The sequence below is a fragment of the Drosophila gunungcola genome, chromosome 3R (genome assembly GCF_025200985.1).
Source record: "Drosophila gunungcola strain Sukarami chromosome 3R, Dgunungcola_SK_2, whole genome shotgun sequence".
Taxonomy (NCBI): Eukaryota; Metazoa; Arthropoda; class Insecta; order Diptera; family Drosophilidae; genus Drosophila; species Drosophila gunungcola.
The window spans coordinates 26,068,259-26,086,452 of record NC_069139.1 but is presented as its reverse complement, the minus strand read 5'-3'; the positions used below and the strand labels follow the sequence as shown (position 1 = coordinate 26,086,452).

Sequence of the window (18,194 nt, the reverse complement as noted above, 5' to 3'; positions counted from 1 at the left end):
CCAATACTATATCTCAAAGAACTATAAAAAATTAAATAACACCAAAGATATGATATGCTATAGTCGTCTGATCCGGCTCCTTCCGACTTATGTACTACCTGCAATAGAAAGACAACTTTTGGAAAAGTTTCATGAATATAACTTTTAAACTGAGAGACTAGTTTGCGTAGAAACGGACGGACATACGGACAGACGGACGGGCAGACGGACGGACAGACGGACATGGCTAGATCGACTCTCCTAGTAATGCTGATCAAGAATATATATACTTTATAGGGCCGGAGATGTCTCCTTCACTGCGTTGCAAACTTCTGACTGAAATTATAATACATTCTGCAAGGGTATAAAATGGTTTCAGTTTAAAGGAAGAAACATTTTCATTAAATAGCTGTAAAATATTAATTATTGTTTTAAATTTTTATTTAAAAATAATCTTAATTTAAGGGTTAATATCTAAGAACAATGATTAAAAATGATTAGTCTGTAAGATATAGTGTTTATAATTATTTGAATGCAAATTGAAAAAATCAATTCGAAAAAATCCTAAACAGTAACAGTATATATTGTGATCTTTAAAACAAGAGTTAAAATAACTTTGATTATCCAAACATATTATAAGACAGATTTATATTTACACACAAGATTATCCATATGTCTTAAAAATAATTACATTAGAATGCAATCCTTTCAAAGTGGTCAGTCCTTGAAATTTAATGCAACCCATTTCCAGGTCAAGTTACATTTAATTGAAAATCATGTTAGCAACATAAAAATTTGGAAATCTTGTCAACGTATTCGTATTTGGTTATTACTCAAAATGGAAAAATGACTTTGGCTAACGTATTAAAAGTTTTAGCTCTTAGTTGGGTAAGTAGAACATTTTTATTTTTGTAATCCAAATTTATGCATTCACCTGCGACACTATTTTCAGTTGTTGGCGGTCAAAGCTAGCCCTGAAGAAGACAACCTAAGCGAACACAATCGGTTTAGGGAGAAGCACGGCGTTCCTGCGCTGACGTTGGACGAAAGTCTTTCTAAGGACTGCGCAGAGTATGCGCAAGTATGTCCCGGCCTTGTTTTAATTATTTATTTTTTTAATTTGGATGGCCTCACATTTTAATAGGTGCTAGCCGAAAAAGGATCGTTGGTGCATTCGCCTGATGGAGGCCAGAAATATGGTGAAAACTTATGCCTTAGGTCTGAAGCACCTCTTAGATGTGTTCAAGACTGGTACGACGAAATCAAAGAGTACGACTTTGCTAAAGCACAGTTTACAATGAATACTGGCCATTTTACTGCACTGATTTGGAAAAGTGCAAAAAAAATGGGTCATGGCCAAGCCAAAAGTAAGAAAGGGATCTACTTCGTGGTAGCAAGATATTATCCACCAGTAAACGTTCTCGGACAGTTCAAAGAAAATGTCCCGGAGCCGATTGAGTATTTCGTTCAAGTGTTATATTGGAAATAATTTTTAATTGTATTTTATTGCAGCGGGATTGAAGGTGGAGGTAGTACTACTGATGGCAACACTAATATGGTACAAGCTAACGCCGTTCTCATTTTGTTTGCTTGTGTCTGCACTTTACAAAATAAGATAACTTTTTAACGTGCATGACGTACTGAAAATTTTTAGTTTATCAATTTAAAATATATTTTTTTTTGTTGTTAATAAGCTTTGTTTATTTAAAACGGAGATATATAAATTAAATCGAGTTACTTTTTTCGAAGTTATAGGGTTATTAAGTCCTCTGCCGCCGCTCTGCCGCGCTCGGCTGCCGCTCTGCCACTGATCTGCCGGTTATCGCTGATGTACAGAGACTGAACGAAATAACTGTGTGCTGGCTCTGCAGTTCGACAGGTGGCGCCTCCAGATTTGCTTAACTAATTTGGATCATTAATAGCCTATTTACTATCTGTCCCTTACATGTCATTAGGAATGATTTGCTAAAATAAACGTTCAAGCTCGAGCACCACATACATGGCTAACATTTTACAGAAAATTGAATAAATCGATAAGTATTCTTAAATATTCCCATGCTCATAGAGAAACAGTAAAAACCAAACATTTTTTATTGCAGTTTGATTATGTTCATTGAACATTGTTCAATTATCTAACTTCAATGCAATCCATTTCCATATCAAGTTACCTGGGACTGAAAATCTTTTCAGTAATGTTAAACTTACAGAGTTTATAAAGGTATTCGTATGTTTTTTAAACAAAAAAAGCAAACATGGCTGTGGTATACATATTAATAATTTTCAGCTTTATGCATTAATCAACTACAGAAATTACAGTTGGTCGCGGCCGCAGCTACACCTGAAGAAGACAACCTAAACGAACACAATCGGTTGAGAAAAAAGCACGGCGTTCCCGCGCTAACGTTGGACGACACTCTATCCAAGGGATGCGAAGAGTATGCGCAAGTATGTACAATCCTTTTCATACACTTGCAGAGAGTATTACAAATTTGGTCAGAATATTGGATCACAATAGAGAAGACATTTCCAACCCTTTCATTTATTTGTATATTTGTTCAGACGAACACTGATAAATATTATGTCTAAAATTTAATGAGCTCTGCACATGTCATGTAGAACTGTGTAATTCGATCAAGAGCCATAATTTACGATCTGGGACCCGACAAGGGTTCAGTTTTTCAAATACACTTGTAATCTGTAACAGCAGGCCACTTGAGCTATCTAATATTATCGCTCCCAGATGTGCCTTCACAGAGAGTTCTTGTGCGGGGGGCAAAATAAATAACTCCCTCGCCCAGACTAAAAAGATTAGGTCTCTGCGTAGACCATAGCTAAGATTAGAATAAGATTTTTACATAAGTTTCTTGTCAAGAAGTTTTAAATAAAATGAAACAGTTTCAATACAGAACTCAAACAAAAAGGTTGTATTTATTTACTATCCTTAACAATATTCTTGACCAAAATTACCGTCTATACTGTTTGCAAGCTCATTTTTAAAATATAATAAATCGCTGGGGCTTGACTTATTGCTGGATTTGAAACCTATTTATCACTTTAGTTTTGAGAAAAATCATAACTGTATTCTTTATCTGACATGTATCCGTCACACCGACCATACTGATCCATACTGATAATTCGCCCAATGTAAATAATATGTAATATGTAAAGTATAATATGAGTTCTTGAAAATTTCCAAATTGTACTGTTTTGTAGATCAGATATTTAATAGCTGCAATAGAAACGATCGAATTTCATTCTTCCGATACCCTCCCAATCAATCAGGTTCTAGCCGAAAAAGGATCACTGACGCATTCAGGTGATGGCCGAAAATATGGTGAAAACTTATGCCTTAGGTCTAAAGAACCTCTTAAATGTGTTCAGAACTGGTACGACGAAAGCAGAGAGTACGATTTTGATAAAGCAGAGTTCAGCCTGGGTACCGGCCATTTTACAGCAATGGTTTGGAAGGGTGCAAAACAAATCGGTCACGGCCAGGCCAAAAGTGAAAAAGGTGTCTACTTCGTGGTGGCAAGGTATTATCCACCAGTAAACGATCTTGGGCAATTCAAAGAAAATGTTTCGAAGCCGATCGAGCATATCATTGAAGTGTCATATTGGAAATCATTTTTAATTTTATGAATTTCAGAGAGGGTGAGAATGGCGGTGGAAATGACGGTGGGAATGGTAACGTTGGTCCATATGCTGCTGCAATATTTGAAGACAAAGGTTATATGGTACAAGCTAACGTCATTCCAATCTTGTTTGCTTTGTGTCTCCACCTAATTAATTAAGGTCAACCCATTTTTTCTTCCTTGGGCCTGCACCAACCAAAAACTTAAAGTTCACCCATCAAAAAAAAGTCAAAAACTAGTCTAGATTATTTTTTTTTAATTTAATTTTAATTGTTTGGTAAATGCTGTGATTCTGCTCTTAAGCGATGCTTCTCTGATGTGCTCGTGAGAATGTTGGGTTAATTTTAATTTTTGCGATAGAGAAATTCAATTTTTTCAATGGGTGTGGGCTCGCTACGCTTTGTTCTGCACAATTTCCTTTCGTATCCATTTTAATCTTTTTTTGGCAATCAGCTTCAGGCCAACTGTATTCCCCATTGGCCATGCCAGTGTCAACCAAGTGGCGGGTAAGATTCAGATATGCACATGCGTGGGACTGCCATTTAACATTTGGCTGTTTATACCAGCAACTTTTTTAGTATTAAGATAAATATGTCCGACAGTATAATGTACTAACCATATATTGTCTTTCAAATTATTACCAAGCCATCTTCAAAACAGAACTCCGAAAAACTCTACAACCCCTACGCTTTTATATGAGTAATTTTATTGAGCAGAATATTTCAGATTTGGCAATATCTACACCGATTTTCCAATACGAGTAATAAAACTAAAAGCCGTTTTTAATATGCAAAAAAACAGGGCTGAGTTAAGGGGTATTTCATAGTCGGAGCAATCGACTTCAACGATTGTTTCCCAACATGTCTGTTCCCAAGTGGAAGTCGATGTCTGAAGCCCAGCAGCTGCCGGGAGCGCATTAAATCCTTAAGCACTCATTATTATTCAATCAGATATGTAGTCGAATGCCTTTTTGTTTGGCTCTCACTAAGCCTCGGTTTTCGACTGGCTTTGTCGTGCGTGGGCTCACCTAATGACATTCAAATTGCTTCCAACTCCGGTCGGTTTCTATTGGAACACCTTCAACAAAAATTAATGGAATTATAGATCAAGCCGCCAAGGGAACCACCGCTCTCCCCAGATATTTTTTGACAAGAGGATGAGTAGGATAGCTTCTCATTCTTAGTTTTTTATAAGATACAAAAGGCATGTCTGGACGACATGTAAGTTTGAAAGTCTAAATATTTGTTATATTTTGACTTGTTATTTGATTTAATGTTAGCTGAAAATGGTAAAACGTTTAAATTCATCAGCGAGCAACTTACAAATTAAAATCCATTTCTTCTTAAGCCAAGAAAAAGAAAAAAAGATGTTCGTTGCATGTATTTTATGGCATTTCACCATGCCAAATTATTTTAAGAAACTAAACAAAAAAAGGCAGAATGAAATAAATGTAGAATTTTCTACTTTTGTATATATATTTGTATCTAGATGTCTAATAGCAATGTTGTTTTCAGCACCATTATTTCATGCAGTTATACATTTATTTCCAGCGTCACTTCATTCTTAATCGTTAAATTTATATCCATCGTAAAGTCCAAATGTTTTGGCAACGCACTGAAACCAAAATTAAGCACAAACCTTCCCTAATGACTTTGTCCACAAACAGAACGGAAACGCGGAGGCGCCGTTCCTGAAAAAGACGAAGTCAAGACGCAGGACGTTATGTCTTGTTGGCAGGACATCATTCCGCGGGACTGGAAATTGTTTAATTTTGCTCTCGCTTAATTATCTGCAGCGTGCCGGGTGCTTAAATTATAATGGCGCTGACCTAATTGAGTAATAATTAAAATTAAGTGCATGCTAAATTGTTATTAATTATAAGTTGCACGCGAAGATGCCACCAACTTTCATCAATTGCGTGCAGAGGGATACTTAAAAGTGGCGAGATAGTTTGCAGCAAGTGTCACCAATTGGCAAACTGCAAAAGTTACGTTCCAACCCGATAAGTTAGAGCTGCAGTTTTTATTTAGGAAAGAACTTGGCAACATCTGTTTGCTTGGAAAACTGTAAAGCGTGGTTTTACATTGTAAAATTTATCAAAGAAAAAAACCTCTTAACGAGGTAAAAACTTACTTACTTACAAAGCGTTCGTCTAAAAAAATACACTTTTTAAATGTTCCCATGAAAATGTTTCTTCATTTAACCTGAAACCATTTTGTTATAACACTGGTTGATGGTGCACACTAAACTGAGAAAAGTTGTAGTCCTTAAAATTTTTTGAAACTGACAAACAGAAATGAACAAATTTTCATTTTGAGATATCGTATACCATAATAGCTTTGAATAACTTTTGATCGAAGCATCGGTCATTCGACGCATATTTTCAACAAAATTTAAACTGTGCTAAAAAATGGAATATTTTATTAACCCGCGGTCAAGAACTACACTTAAAAAAATTTTTATTTTGTCACTTTGACCGCCCGTTTTCCTGAACCAATCCTTATTCATTTGGCGATACCATCACAGCAGATTTTCAATTCTGCGGCTATATATATTAGTTTCCTATGCACACGCCCTTGGTGCGCATCGTCACTACATGTACTGCCGTCCATAGTGATTTCATTCAAACTTTATTCTTATTTCACAGAATACTTTTCTGGGAATTTTTAAAATATTTTTACCGAAAGAAAAATATATCTGTGTTACCTGGACACCAAAAACTGTAACATAAAAAAAAGTAAAGTCCATCATTATTCAACTTTAAAATTACAAAACATATGGTTTGGTTAGACTTTAATATTAATTGCTCGACATTTGTTTCCTTTATTTAATTACTTTATTAAAATAAATACTGCCAGACTAATAGTTGCGCCCAAGAACTAAATGCAGCAGCCAGTTGCAACTAATGCAATCCTGTGCTCATTCAGATAGAGAGCCTCCAGCAGTTGCAGTGACACATTTCAATATAAATTATTGTCAATGGGAGTGCACAAAATGTCGCATGTAGCTGGAACATGAAAACACCGAACATCAAATAGAGAGGCCGACAGAAAAACTAAAAACAAAAGGAAAGAAACATTCAAACGCGTTATTCATCGTTAAAGTAACTGCCGGCTGGAGCAATGACGACAGCAACGGACGACGAGATGAATGTACGGGGCGTATGCGCAATGCGATATGCAACAAATTGCTAAACAAATCAAATTTATTGCCAGAGCTGCGCTCTCAGCAGCATTTGCAGTACGCGTGTATAGCGTCGTCCAGATAGCAGAAAATAATATGAGTCCGCGCCCCTCGTTTGGCTATCAGCGTTGGTATGACTTCATTTGGACCCGGGCTGGTCCAGTGGTTTGCTGTTCTTTGGGTTCAACTGCATTCTTGCACACACAGCCGCACACTGCATCCGCATGCATAACAACATGGCAGTCGCTCTGACCGGAAGTCCGACTTGTGCGGCGTTTAATTTATGCCAGAATGCGGCTTCACAGTGTTCTGAAGCTGCTGTTTCCCCATATTGTTACAGTGGGTTAAACGAGCTGGGAAGGAAGCCGGAGGATTCAGTGGGCATTCAAGTGTTCTTCTCTCAAGGTAATATTTAAGCTTCAAAGTTTTTCCGCTTGCAAATAAAAGGAGAACATTTAAATTATTTATCAAGATTATACATACTTCAAAGTCTTATTCCCTTCGATTAAGTAATCTCGAAAAATAAATTTAAATTTACTAATTGTTGTGAATGTTTAATATTAAATATTAAGGCTCTAGTTTAATGGAGTCCTGCCCATTGTCGCCGCTCGGGCATTTATCCTAGCTGTTGATTTTTATTTTCTCAATTAGGAAGCTGTTTTTATTATTGTTGTGCGCTGCGTTAAACAAACTAAATATGGGGTGGAGCAAACATGGCCACACCCACTGGTGGGCGGCAGACACTTATTCATCAGGCGGAAGTTTGCTTGCATTCGTCCATTGTTGTTGCAAGCGATTTTGCTGTTGTTGCCTAGCAGACTTGTTAGTTGTTCGTGGGTGTTTGCCGCGCTCATGCAAATTGCATAAGTAACGAAAGTGTGGGAAAAAGCCTGGCGAGAAGTGCAGAAAAAGATGTGCAAGGCGAAAAAGCAGAAAGTAAAAAGTAAAAACCGACAAGGAAAATAGTGGCAAACAAAGTTGCTCTCCCCCGAACACTCGTATATATTTTGAATTTATATTTTACTGTATTACCAGGCAACTGCTCCCATAGCCCATCCCCATTTTCATCCAAAGCCAGCCAACGGAATCGGAAGTTATAGTTATGCCGCTTGCGCGGACGCATTCTGCAAATATATCTTTGCCAGGCACAACAGCAACAAAAGTTTATTTAAAACTTTTGCGGTTAAGCTTGTTACTTGCCAGCTACTTTTGCGAACGCCCTCCGCCCCGAAATGCTAACTCGTTTAGCTCAAGAGTTTTGCCCCACAAAATATTCGAGCTGCAGCCAGCAAGGAGGCGAGCCATAAACATTTTCTAGCAGCACGTGTAGCCCATCGGTGGTCATAAAAATTATACAGACTTTGGCTTTGACTCCGCCATTAATGTCGAGAGGTGTCCGACCCGGTGACCGGCACTGCTCAATCTCATCTTAATCAGCTGGCAGATTAACCAACTTTATACAGCTGCTTAAATTTTCAGCATTCTATTTGCTGCACTGGTGTTGGCATCATAAAAATTTTCAATTTCATTTGCCCTGCACAAAGGAGACGACCAGCAGCAGGAGAAGTCTGGGGATCCGGTGGTGAAGTAGCAAGGAGCAGTGGCAAGTGTAGGATGCTGCTGGCATATCGATGACGCCACCTCTCCCCGGAAGTGGAGGATTCCCCTGCAGAAAGGAGGAGTGCTTGCCCCGACAGACCGGGCCAATAAAAGTGTCGAAGTCTGCCTGACAAAGCGCCGGCCTGCTTTGTATTTATGATGAGCCATCCGTGCCAAAGTCCCTCGCCGTGGCAATCCCGTGCCGCCTGCAGGTCACACAGTCCTGTCCTGTCCGAGTCTTCCCGTTTCTCCGGCAGAAACTAGCTGCACTGCTCATCAGTGCTGCTACATAAAAATCTAGCTATTCTTCGTCGAAATCAAGTTGCAGTTCAATTTAGATAGCTGAAAACATGAAACTACCACAAGCAAATAAAATTCACAAATTAAAACCATAGATAAATTATAGCTTAGTTATTTATTATTTAATACATTTCCTAAGACAAATCGAAATTTATAGATAAATGATAACATAGCAATTCATTATCAAATACATTTTCTTTAAATTATATTATCTAGAAGACTTTCCGTAGTTTTTATCGCTTTAATATGTCATAAACATGTAGTTCGACTCTTGATTTTCATTTAACGATTAAAAACCAGCCAGAAATAAAGGTAATGATTAAAGTAATAAATCCCACCTTAAATCAAATCTTTTAATTTATTTTAGGGCAGGCAGTCAGATTTTATGATAGTTTTCCTTTGCCATCGCCAGTTGGCAACACTGATGGCCAAAGCATGTCCTGCAGTTAGAATTCGTGCGGGTCACAGTGGGATATTCCTGCCATGCGAATTGGGAGCAGCGGAGCTCCAGCCTCGTCATTGATGGAATTCCAATAAATCCTCCTCTCAGCTGGCTCCTGTTTTTCTCGAGCACGAGAATGTGTGTGTTTTAGCCGCTGCAGAAGCAGCAGCAGCTCTTAGTGCCATATTTTTGTTGGCCATTTGAATTTTGAGCTTTTGTGGGCTGGTCGTCTCCATGGGAAATAAATTATGGCTTAATTTAATTTGAGGTGCCTGCCCGGTCACCGCTTGCAACTGTGGCGAAATCTGTCTGTGGTTCCTGGATTTATATGCATGCGAGTGCGGAGGCCTTAGATTAGTTGCCAATTCGCTTCGGTCCTTCAGTGATGCATTGGCAAATGGCGATTTCACAAAAAGAAATTCAGCTTCCTTTTGTCTAGGTATGCAGGGCAAACTAAATTAAAGATGTGATGGTTGAAAGAATTTGGGAAATAAGAGTTGATTCAGTAGAAATGTTCCTTTCTTAAACATGTCCCTTTTTGAACACATATTAATTTTTGGTACACCTTTTCAATACATAATTTCACACTTTTCAGTTAAACCTACCAGTAAAATATGGTCAAGATTACAAAATTACTACAGCATGGTAGAAAATTCTTATTTGTTACCTGATTCATGCTGATAACCGAATAAATTCTTTAAGTAATGGGCAATTTTAGTAATAACCTAACCATTCTTGCCAGTTTGAAGTACTTTCAGTTTGTTTTGGCTGGGAAACAGCTTGAATCCCTATTTTCTGATGTTTTTTTGTTCTTCTTGTTGTAGCAAGGCAATAATTAATTTGTGGCTCGCTTAAAAATATGTAAGCAAAGCAGAAAAGTAATCCGAAAATAAAGATATGAAAGCGAAAGCAAAAAGTTGAGCTGCAACAAACAAACAAGCAAACAACGAATCAACGCAAACAGCATAAAAAGCGAGAGGGGTGAAAAAAGTTTTTCGGGCCAAAATTTCTCATTACGCGCAATGCAGTTTGCTGCCACTCCCACTTCCTTTGCCGCCCCACCCCTTTAACACTGCTGGCTAACCGGAAATGCATCAGTGTCAGTTTCGCTGGCTGCGCAATTTCGTTAAGAAGTGCGCAAAGTTGTTAAATTTTACGATTTAATTGCGAAACTATTAAAAATTACGTCGCCTTTCGTGGAGTGCGAGTTGCAGTTGCTATCGGCGTTGGTGTTGCTGCAGTAGTTGCGGATGTTGCTGCTGCTGGTGTTGATTTTGCTAGTGTGTGTGGCAGCCACAAGCAGCCGCAAAGTTTTAAGTATCAAAATGGAGCGCTTAATGGTACTCCCATACTCACACAGTGAAAAATGAAATCATTTCCAATATCATAGAAAAAATACCATAAATATTTTTAATTCACTCTTGCCATTTCCGTCTTTTTAGTTCCTTTAACACTCCTTTTAGCATCTTCTGATTAATCAAATTTTGAAACCGTAATCTTTCTCTTATAAAAATAATGTCACAACAAATAGTGTAGTTTTATGTAATATTTGTTGTTTGCCTCTAATTATTTCGATTAAGGCTTAATAAACTAGCCGATGTGTATTTCATATTTATTTTATATAAACAAAAGCCTATTTTTGTGCGAAGAATTATTTGTGCTTTAAATTAAAACATTTTGTGTAGATACAATATAACTTGCATGGCTGTAACCCTCCCTTTTAAAAAGTGTTTTTAAAAGTGATTTTTGATAATATTTTATATTGATTAAGATTTTTTCCGTGCAGTTCAACAGTGACAGACTTGGCCGCGTATCTACTTTGGCACATTGGCAAAATATGCTGCCTACCCCACTTTCCAAACCCAACGCCATCCTCGTCAATTTTTCCGCAGTTTGTGACCCCTCGTAAATAAAATTTTAGCAAAAGAGTTTATTAAAGTTGCAATTGATAGGGGGAAAGTACTTGGACCCGTTGCCAGCCACTTGCGTAATAAAATGACAAAATGAAATGGTTAAATTAATGTGCAGCGTAATCAACGTTCGCCTGCTAACGAGAACATGAGGAAAAAGTTGAAATCTCTGCCCCGGCAGTCAAGACAAATTAACTTAATTACTCCAAACTGACTGCGAGGCTGGCGAATGTTGCTTCATCCTCCGCGAAACTCAGAACTCAGCCACCCACGCAAAGGTGAAAGTTTCATGTGGCACTCAAGGAATGGGAGCTTGCCGTTAGGGAAATGGAAATGAAATTATACAAATGATTTAAGCAGAATTTCTGTAAATTTGTTGGATGGTTTTACTTGTTTTGGTACATGCGTATTTTAAAAAAATAGTTGGTAATGCTTGGAAATGAAGTTTTGCCTTTGAAAGTGCCCAGGCTAAGTAAACTGTAACTACGTTTATAAACTTTCGGATTTTAGTATCCGTTATATCATATTTTCATTCATTTAAAACATTTTGATATAGCCCTTTTTTTCATATTTTTATACCCTTGCATAGGGAATTATAATTTCAGTCAGAAGGTTGCAACGCAGTCAAGGAGACGTCTTCGACCCTATAAAGTGTATATATACTTGATCAGCATAACTAAGAGAGTCGATCTAGCCATATCCGTCTGTCCATCTGTCCTTCCGTCTGTTCGTCCGTCTGTCCGTCTGTCCGTCCGTTTCTGCACAAACTAGTCTCTCAGTTTGAAAGCTATCTGCATGAAACATCCCCAGAAGTAGTCATTCAATTGCAGGTAGTATATATTTCATTTAAATCCGACGACTTTATCATATAACCCCCATGGAAACAATCGGAATATTATAAACAAATTACAAACAAACAAAAAATAATGTAACTCCTCTAATTTAAAAAAAAAAATTTAAAATTCTCTTGGACATAGTTATAATTTGATAGTTCAAATTAACGCTTTTAATATTATTCAAATCGGTAAACGATATCATATCACAACGCTTCATTGAACAATCGTACATCACATTAAATGACATTAAATCACTAACTGATTAGACTTCCTTAAATTTTCGGAATAAATTGGTTTGTTCTCTGTATGTTTAACATGGATAAACGAACATTATTTCTCATTCTAAGCCACACACATAAGCGCCTTGCCTGAGAAGTTTTAATTTTGCCTTTTAATTTGCCTGTACTCATGTTCATTTGAAATATTTCGATAGATTGCAATTGATATAAAGACCCCGTCTGCGGTTAAATTGTACGGCATTGTAGATAAACAATAATTACGCACATTTAAACACACGCAAATTAACTTGAGCGCATACTCGTATAACCAGCTGTGTGTTCAGTTGTTGCGGGTTTAAATGGTTGGATGTTTGGTTGGTAGGTCGGTTGGTCTGTTCTGGTCATTACAGATTTATCGCAACATAATGTAGGTGTGCACGATTTATGCACAGTTTGCTGAGAGCGACAACAGTAACGATGCCAACAAATCACAGCCGGCAGTAACAACAATAATGATGATATGGCACGGGCATCAAGAAGCGCAGTAGCAGCAGCGGTGGCATGAGCAGCAGCAACAACCATTCCAAAATGGCCCACAGCCATCAAACGGCAACAATGCCACACCGGAGGTCCTGTGCATGTGAGGCTACTGATTGCCACCTACACTGGTACACCGTGAAAACTAAACTGTCCTTATTTTGGTCTTAAATGATTTTTATTCAAGAAAACTGTGTTGAAAAACTTAATCCTTATCTTGATTAGTTTAAGAAAACATTGGAAATGAGTTAATCTCTCTTTTCTTCTAATAACTCTGCTAATAAAAACTTTAACTCGTTCAGATAGATATAATTAAATGCAAAGAAGCTAAACACCAAAAACAAAACATCAGTCTGTGACGCTAAGATGCAAAATCCAATCAAGCTTACCGAAATGTTGAAAAGTATACCTTAATATAAATTTTTTTTGTAAAAAAACGAAATTTTTACTAACAATCCGAATATAAACAATTTTTATGTTTTAATAGTTATTATCTCTTTAATTCAATAACAAATACTTTTATATAAATGTAATTAAAAAACTCGACTACTGAAAAAGTTTAATAAACATAATTTAAAATGTAAAAATTTTTTCTAAATGTTTTTGTGTGAGGCTCTGAAGCTATCAACTGCGAACTCTGTTGAAATCCTGCCTGCTGGCTGGAGTTCTGTGTGGAACATAACGCTAAATGTTTGGGTGTGCGTATGTGGGTGGTCGGTCTGATGCGGATGCGGAAACGCCCCACAAACCGTGGCCTAATGATCGGGCTTTAATTTAATTAATTGTTGATAACAGTTTCATGCCCAGCGGAAATGCGTCACCGATGGTTAGGCTAAACCCCCAGTCGTTAACCCTTTGCCAGCCAGTCCTCAACTGGTGGTTGCGGTGGCTCAAACTAGGGCTTCATCCTCTTCAGCACTAATTAAAATGAATTCCAGACATGGTTAAGTGCAAAACGATGCTCCAAATCGATCTCACAGCCATTAACATTTCTGAGATTTTTGTTTGCCCGAATTCTCAACAGTTTCACGCCACATGCGATTCAATGCGGCCAGACCGACCCAGCAACCGAGGACATTCAGATGCCGCACAATGGGATCATTAAAATGCTGGGCTGTGGCATCGACAGAGATGCATGCTTAATCCCATGTGACGATGACGACCTGGAGATGGCCGACTGACCATGGTGTCCATCCCAGTGTCATTACAATGCAATTATCAGTTACAATAAAAACGGCCACAACTCAAAAATTTAATTGAAGCCCACGCACGGGGGCGTAATTGTTAACTTTCATTACGTAATATCCGTAACGACCCCCGGACCCGGACCCGGACACGGATCCGGACTCGAACTGGAACTCGGACGCATACAGTAGCCTTGGCCTCTTGGGGGATTATGGGGGAAAGTGGCGGCAAAAAGCTGAAAAATTGCAATGCTTTCATTACGCATCCCATTGCATATTCGCTGCGAATCCCGGTGCTCTTTATCTCCGCATTTTACCCTCCCACTGGCCGGGCAATTACGCCAGCACGCATATATCAATTAATTACTTTTATGATTCCATAAAACCGAATCGGGCCAGCACCCAGCCCAGACCAGACCACCCCACTTGACCCAGCCGGCGTAATGACAGATGCAAATATTTGGCCGATCCACGGCAGGAATTGTGGGTCGATAAATTCGCCAAAGTCAAAAGTCAGCCAGGTGCAGCAGGTATGAATGGATTACACAAAGGGGTTCGAAAAAATATCACATCAAGGATATTAAAATAAATTAATATTATTGAACGAATATTCAATTTTTGAGATTTAGAAAATTAACTCCAAAACACATGTCTAAAGCAAGCTTTAACTCAAAATTCTGTCTATATTTTAGTAAAATACAAACGAGCCCTTCTGTCAGGAAATACACTCACTAAAAATTCGTTCAGATAACCCTACTTGAACAATTCGATTATTGCCGAAAGCTACTTTTCTAAAAGCGCATTTTTTTTGGAAAGTGTGCATCGATATATTAAAAAGAACCTTTTGAGTGTTTTAGCAAAGGGAACTATAAAAAAAAATGTTTTTAAAACTATTATATAAAGTTAAAAGATTAATCGATTTAAAAGCGGTAAAATGTTCACACATTCTTGTAAAATCGATAACATGGTATAAATTTCGCTTTTTTTAAATAATCTTATATTTTCTTTTCTTAAAGAATGACCGAAAAAAGAAATAGCCTATAATTTTCATAAAAATTAACCAACTATTTTACCAACATTTGTTGGGCTTCACAAGGAATTTTTTAGAGATACAGAAAATTTACATAATTCAAATATTCAACATATATGGGTTAAGGTGGGACTTAAGTTGCGCTTTTCAATTTTTGATTTTTTAAATTAACAATTACATAAAAAACAGACGAAAATAAGAAGAAGACAAATTTGAGAACACATAAATAAGGTTGAACATAAGATAATTTTTTTCCTACCGGTTAAGTCACAAAATCTACTAAAATGTATATATTTTTAAAAAGTTTGGATAGGCTTGGATAGGCGTTTTAAACAAGGAAATGGAAACCAATATTCATCTTTTTTCTATCGCACCCAGCGTTTCGAATAACTTCAACGTACATTTCAAAATCACACTACAAAAATAATCTTTTACCATTGAAGAAAGATATGGATCCAGATATATGTGTTCAGTGCATGAATATTTATAATGCAACCAGGGAGTCTTCACTTTAGACCCGGTGAAAGGAACTCTCATTTTAATGTATTCCCTCGCACGACTTTCAATTGTTTTCACTTTCGTTCCCATCATGGAAATGATCCAAACGGGGGAAAATATACCCCGCTCCACTCGGAGCAAGCAAAAGAGTAGAGAGAGCTCTGGGCCATGATTTCAAGGGATTTCTGTCTTCTTTTCTTGGACTTTAGTGCTTTTTCCTTGTACTTCCACAACCAACAGCTTTGAAGTGGAAACGTTTTGTTTGTTTGTTAGTTTGGAAAATTGAAGTGTCTATTGATGGTTTGTCGTTTCATATTTGATTCATTTAGACGCACTGCCAGCTAAACCAATTTTTTGTCAATTGAATTCAAGGAATTGACTTTCGAGTGCTTATGGAAATTGTGAATTTCATTTGAACCTTTTCAAAGAAATTCAATTATAATTGGATTTACACCTAAGTTGTGTTGATGTTGTGTGTCTTACTGGGAATTTGTTTGCTTTACATTGATATTTGTAATTATTTTTGTAATTCATCAAGGCAAAATGCACTGTTGATGCTTCCCATGGCAATGCTCAAATGAAATTTAATTAAAACGTAAGCCCTGAGAGGACAGACCTTTGTCTGAAAATTTCAAACGCTTAAATAACAATTACGAGCAAATCAGGGAATAAAATCATATTTTAGTGGGTAAGTCCTTGTTTAATTTTGCAAGCATTAATGGTTTCTGGCCAAATAACGTATCCAATTAACAGCGTGTTGATGGCCTAAGTTCCAGACTTAAAGGAGCATCCTTCCCATTCCCCAGCCATCGACTATTTCAGCTATGATTTGCTTGCGGCCGCTCCTCAGCTGCTCTGTAATGAACAGCTCGGAATAAATAAATATATAAATTCTTGAAGATTATAAATTTTATGCAGTTGTAAACAATTTCAGACATGCGACCGCAGGCTGGGCGGGTATCTTTCGCAAGGCTGCGAGTGGAAGGATGGATTTTCCATGGAAAAAGAGGCGGATGTGCCACAGTTGCATAAAATTGCATACGGAAAACTGAACCACCACAACTTCTGGGCCAACGTCGATGGCGATGGTTGCGACGACTATGTGGCTGCCGACGATTGGAGCAGCTGCCGAGTGGTGTAGGGCGGAGTGGGTGGTGGAGGGTCGAGTGGGTGGCGGTGGGGCACATGCAGCCTTGGCGGACATTTCGGTTGCGAGGCACGTTTTAAAGGCTTGATTTATGCGCACTAACTTGGATTTTTCAGCCCCCTCTCGCAGTGCCCTCTCCGCCACTGAACTGGTTTCATCTGCTGCGGCTGCCACTTTTCTCTGTGTGTTCCTTTATTTTTTTGTGTCGGATGGAAAGGATTATTTAGAGTCAGCGGCGGCTTGCAAGCGTCTCAACGATAAGGACGCAGGACGAACGACAATGGCCAGGACGACGAGTATGGGATGGCGATGCCGATGCGACGGCGACGGCGATGGAAATGGGGATGAGGACGCGGATGCCCGTCTGATGACGACAAAAGCGCTGCGATCATCGCCGCAAGACAACAGTGAGGGATGAAAAAGGGAAATGGCGGGGACCCTTGGCGAAAAGGATTTCCAGCTACAAACTCATACCTACACTCAAAAACAATTAAAACAGAAACTAAACTGTTGTTACATGAGTTTTTATCAAATGGGTATACAAAATTTGTCAATAAAATGAGTATTAAATAAATACGTATGTATACTTCGGCATAGAAATGAAACTAAAGAGTATAGGTGTTGCATATTTAAGTAATGAATTATTATTTATACTTTAATACCGCCTGTAGTTTATTTTCAACACGCACTTATTTAAACAAAAGCTTAAAAAAAGTTACAGCTAAAATCATCGGAAAAGATTAATAACAAAACTGTTAAATTAAAACTAGTTTGCTGTTGTAAATCGTCTTCACTTTAAAATGGATTTACAAACAGTAAAAAATGTTAAAATTTATGTTCGAAAGAGTATCTTCTTGAAAATGTCATTGAAAGAAATGTTAAACAAATTACATTTTTTCGGAACACACCCCACAGTTAACGTAATAATAAAAAACCACGAGAGCTAGAAGCTGAAAACGGAGATTCGAATTTATCTTTTAATCAGGGCAGGAGAAAGGAGAAACGATTTTTTTCTTGGCTTAAGTATAATTTCTTAATATTTTAAGGCAAGATTTCCCGCCACTTGGTAAGTCAAAACCCACTGTGCAGAAATGGAACGGAAGCTGAAACTGTGTGTATACTGCGGTCTCCAACGAAAAATATCAACCACTTTCGCCGAAGATAAAGCTGTCCACCCAACCGAATGGCTAACCTAGATGCGTACTCCCAAAATGTGGCTAAGAAGGCATCATAAAGTGCACCTCGACGACAACAGCCACACAGCAACCAAACGCAACGAGAGTGGAGAGTCGGTGCGTTGTCCTTATACATTTCGCATTTAATGTGCACCTCCGCTGCATTCGCTTCGATAAATAATTCCGGAAACATTCCTTGGCCGTTGGCATCCGGAGAGTCTGTGTGGGAGCCAAATGGAAAATGAACATCCGTTTTGCTCTGCTAGATTTCACCATTGTTGGCAATAATTTCAGCAGCCCTTAAGAGGATGAGCACGTTTCAGGAAAGCTGCTAACCAAATTCCAAACCAAGTCAGAGTTGCATAAAAATAAGTAACCACATGTAAGGACAACCGCCACAAAAAAAAAATGTCGTTTAAGTATTTTACGTCTTAGTTTATTTTAATCCCATACACATTTTCGGGAAGGAATAAAAATTGGTTTAATGTTGACATTTAACAAAAAGATGCCAGTTCACTTTAAAA

At 37.9% G+C, this 18,194-nt stretch overlaps 1 protein-coding gene across 1 annotated transcript; it reads left to right on the top strand.

The window, feature by feature from the left end:
• Positions 1–730: 730 nt before the first annotated feature.
• Positions 731–16,913, top strand: LOC128252468 (uncharacterized). The gene is made up of 8 exons (XM_052980206.1): positions 731–867; positions 932–1,060; positions 1,124–1,437; positions 1,492–1,537; positions 2,287–2,424; positions 3,262–3,585; positions 16,283–16,485; positions 16,625–16,913. Exons 1-8 carry the CDS (start codon positions 826–828, stop codon positions 16,911–16,913), a joined length of 1,485 nt encoding a protein of 494 aa, XP_052836166.1. The 5' UTR covers positions 731–825.
• The last annotated feature ends 1,281 nt before the right edge of the window (positions 16,914–18,194 follow it).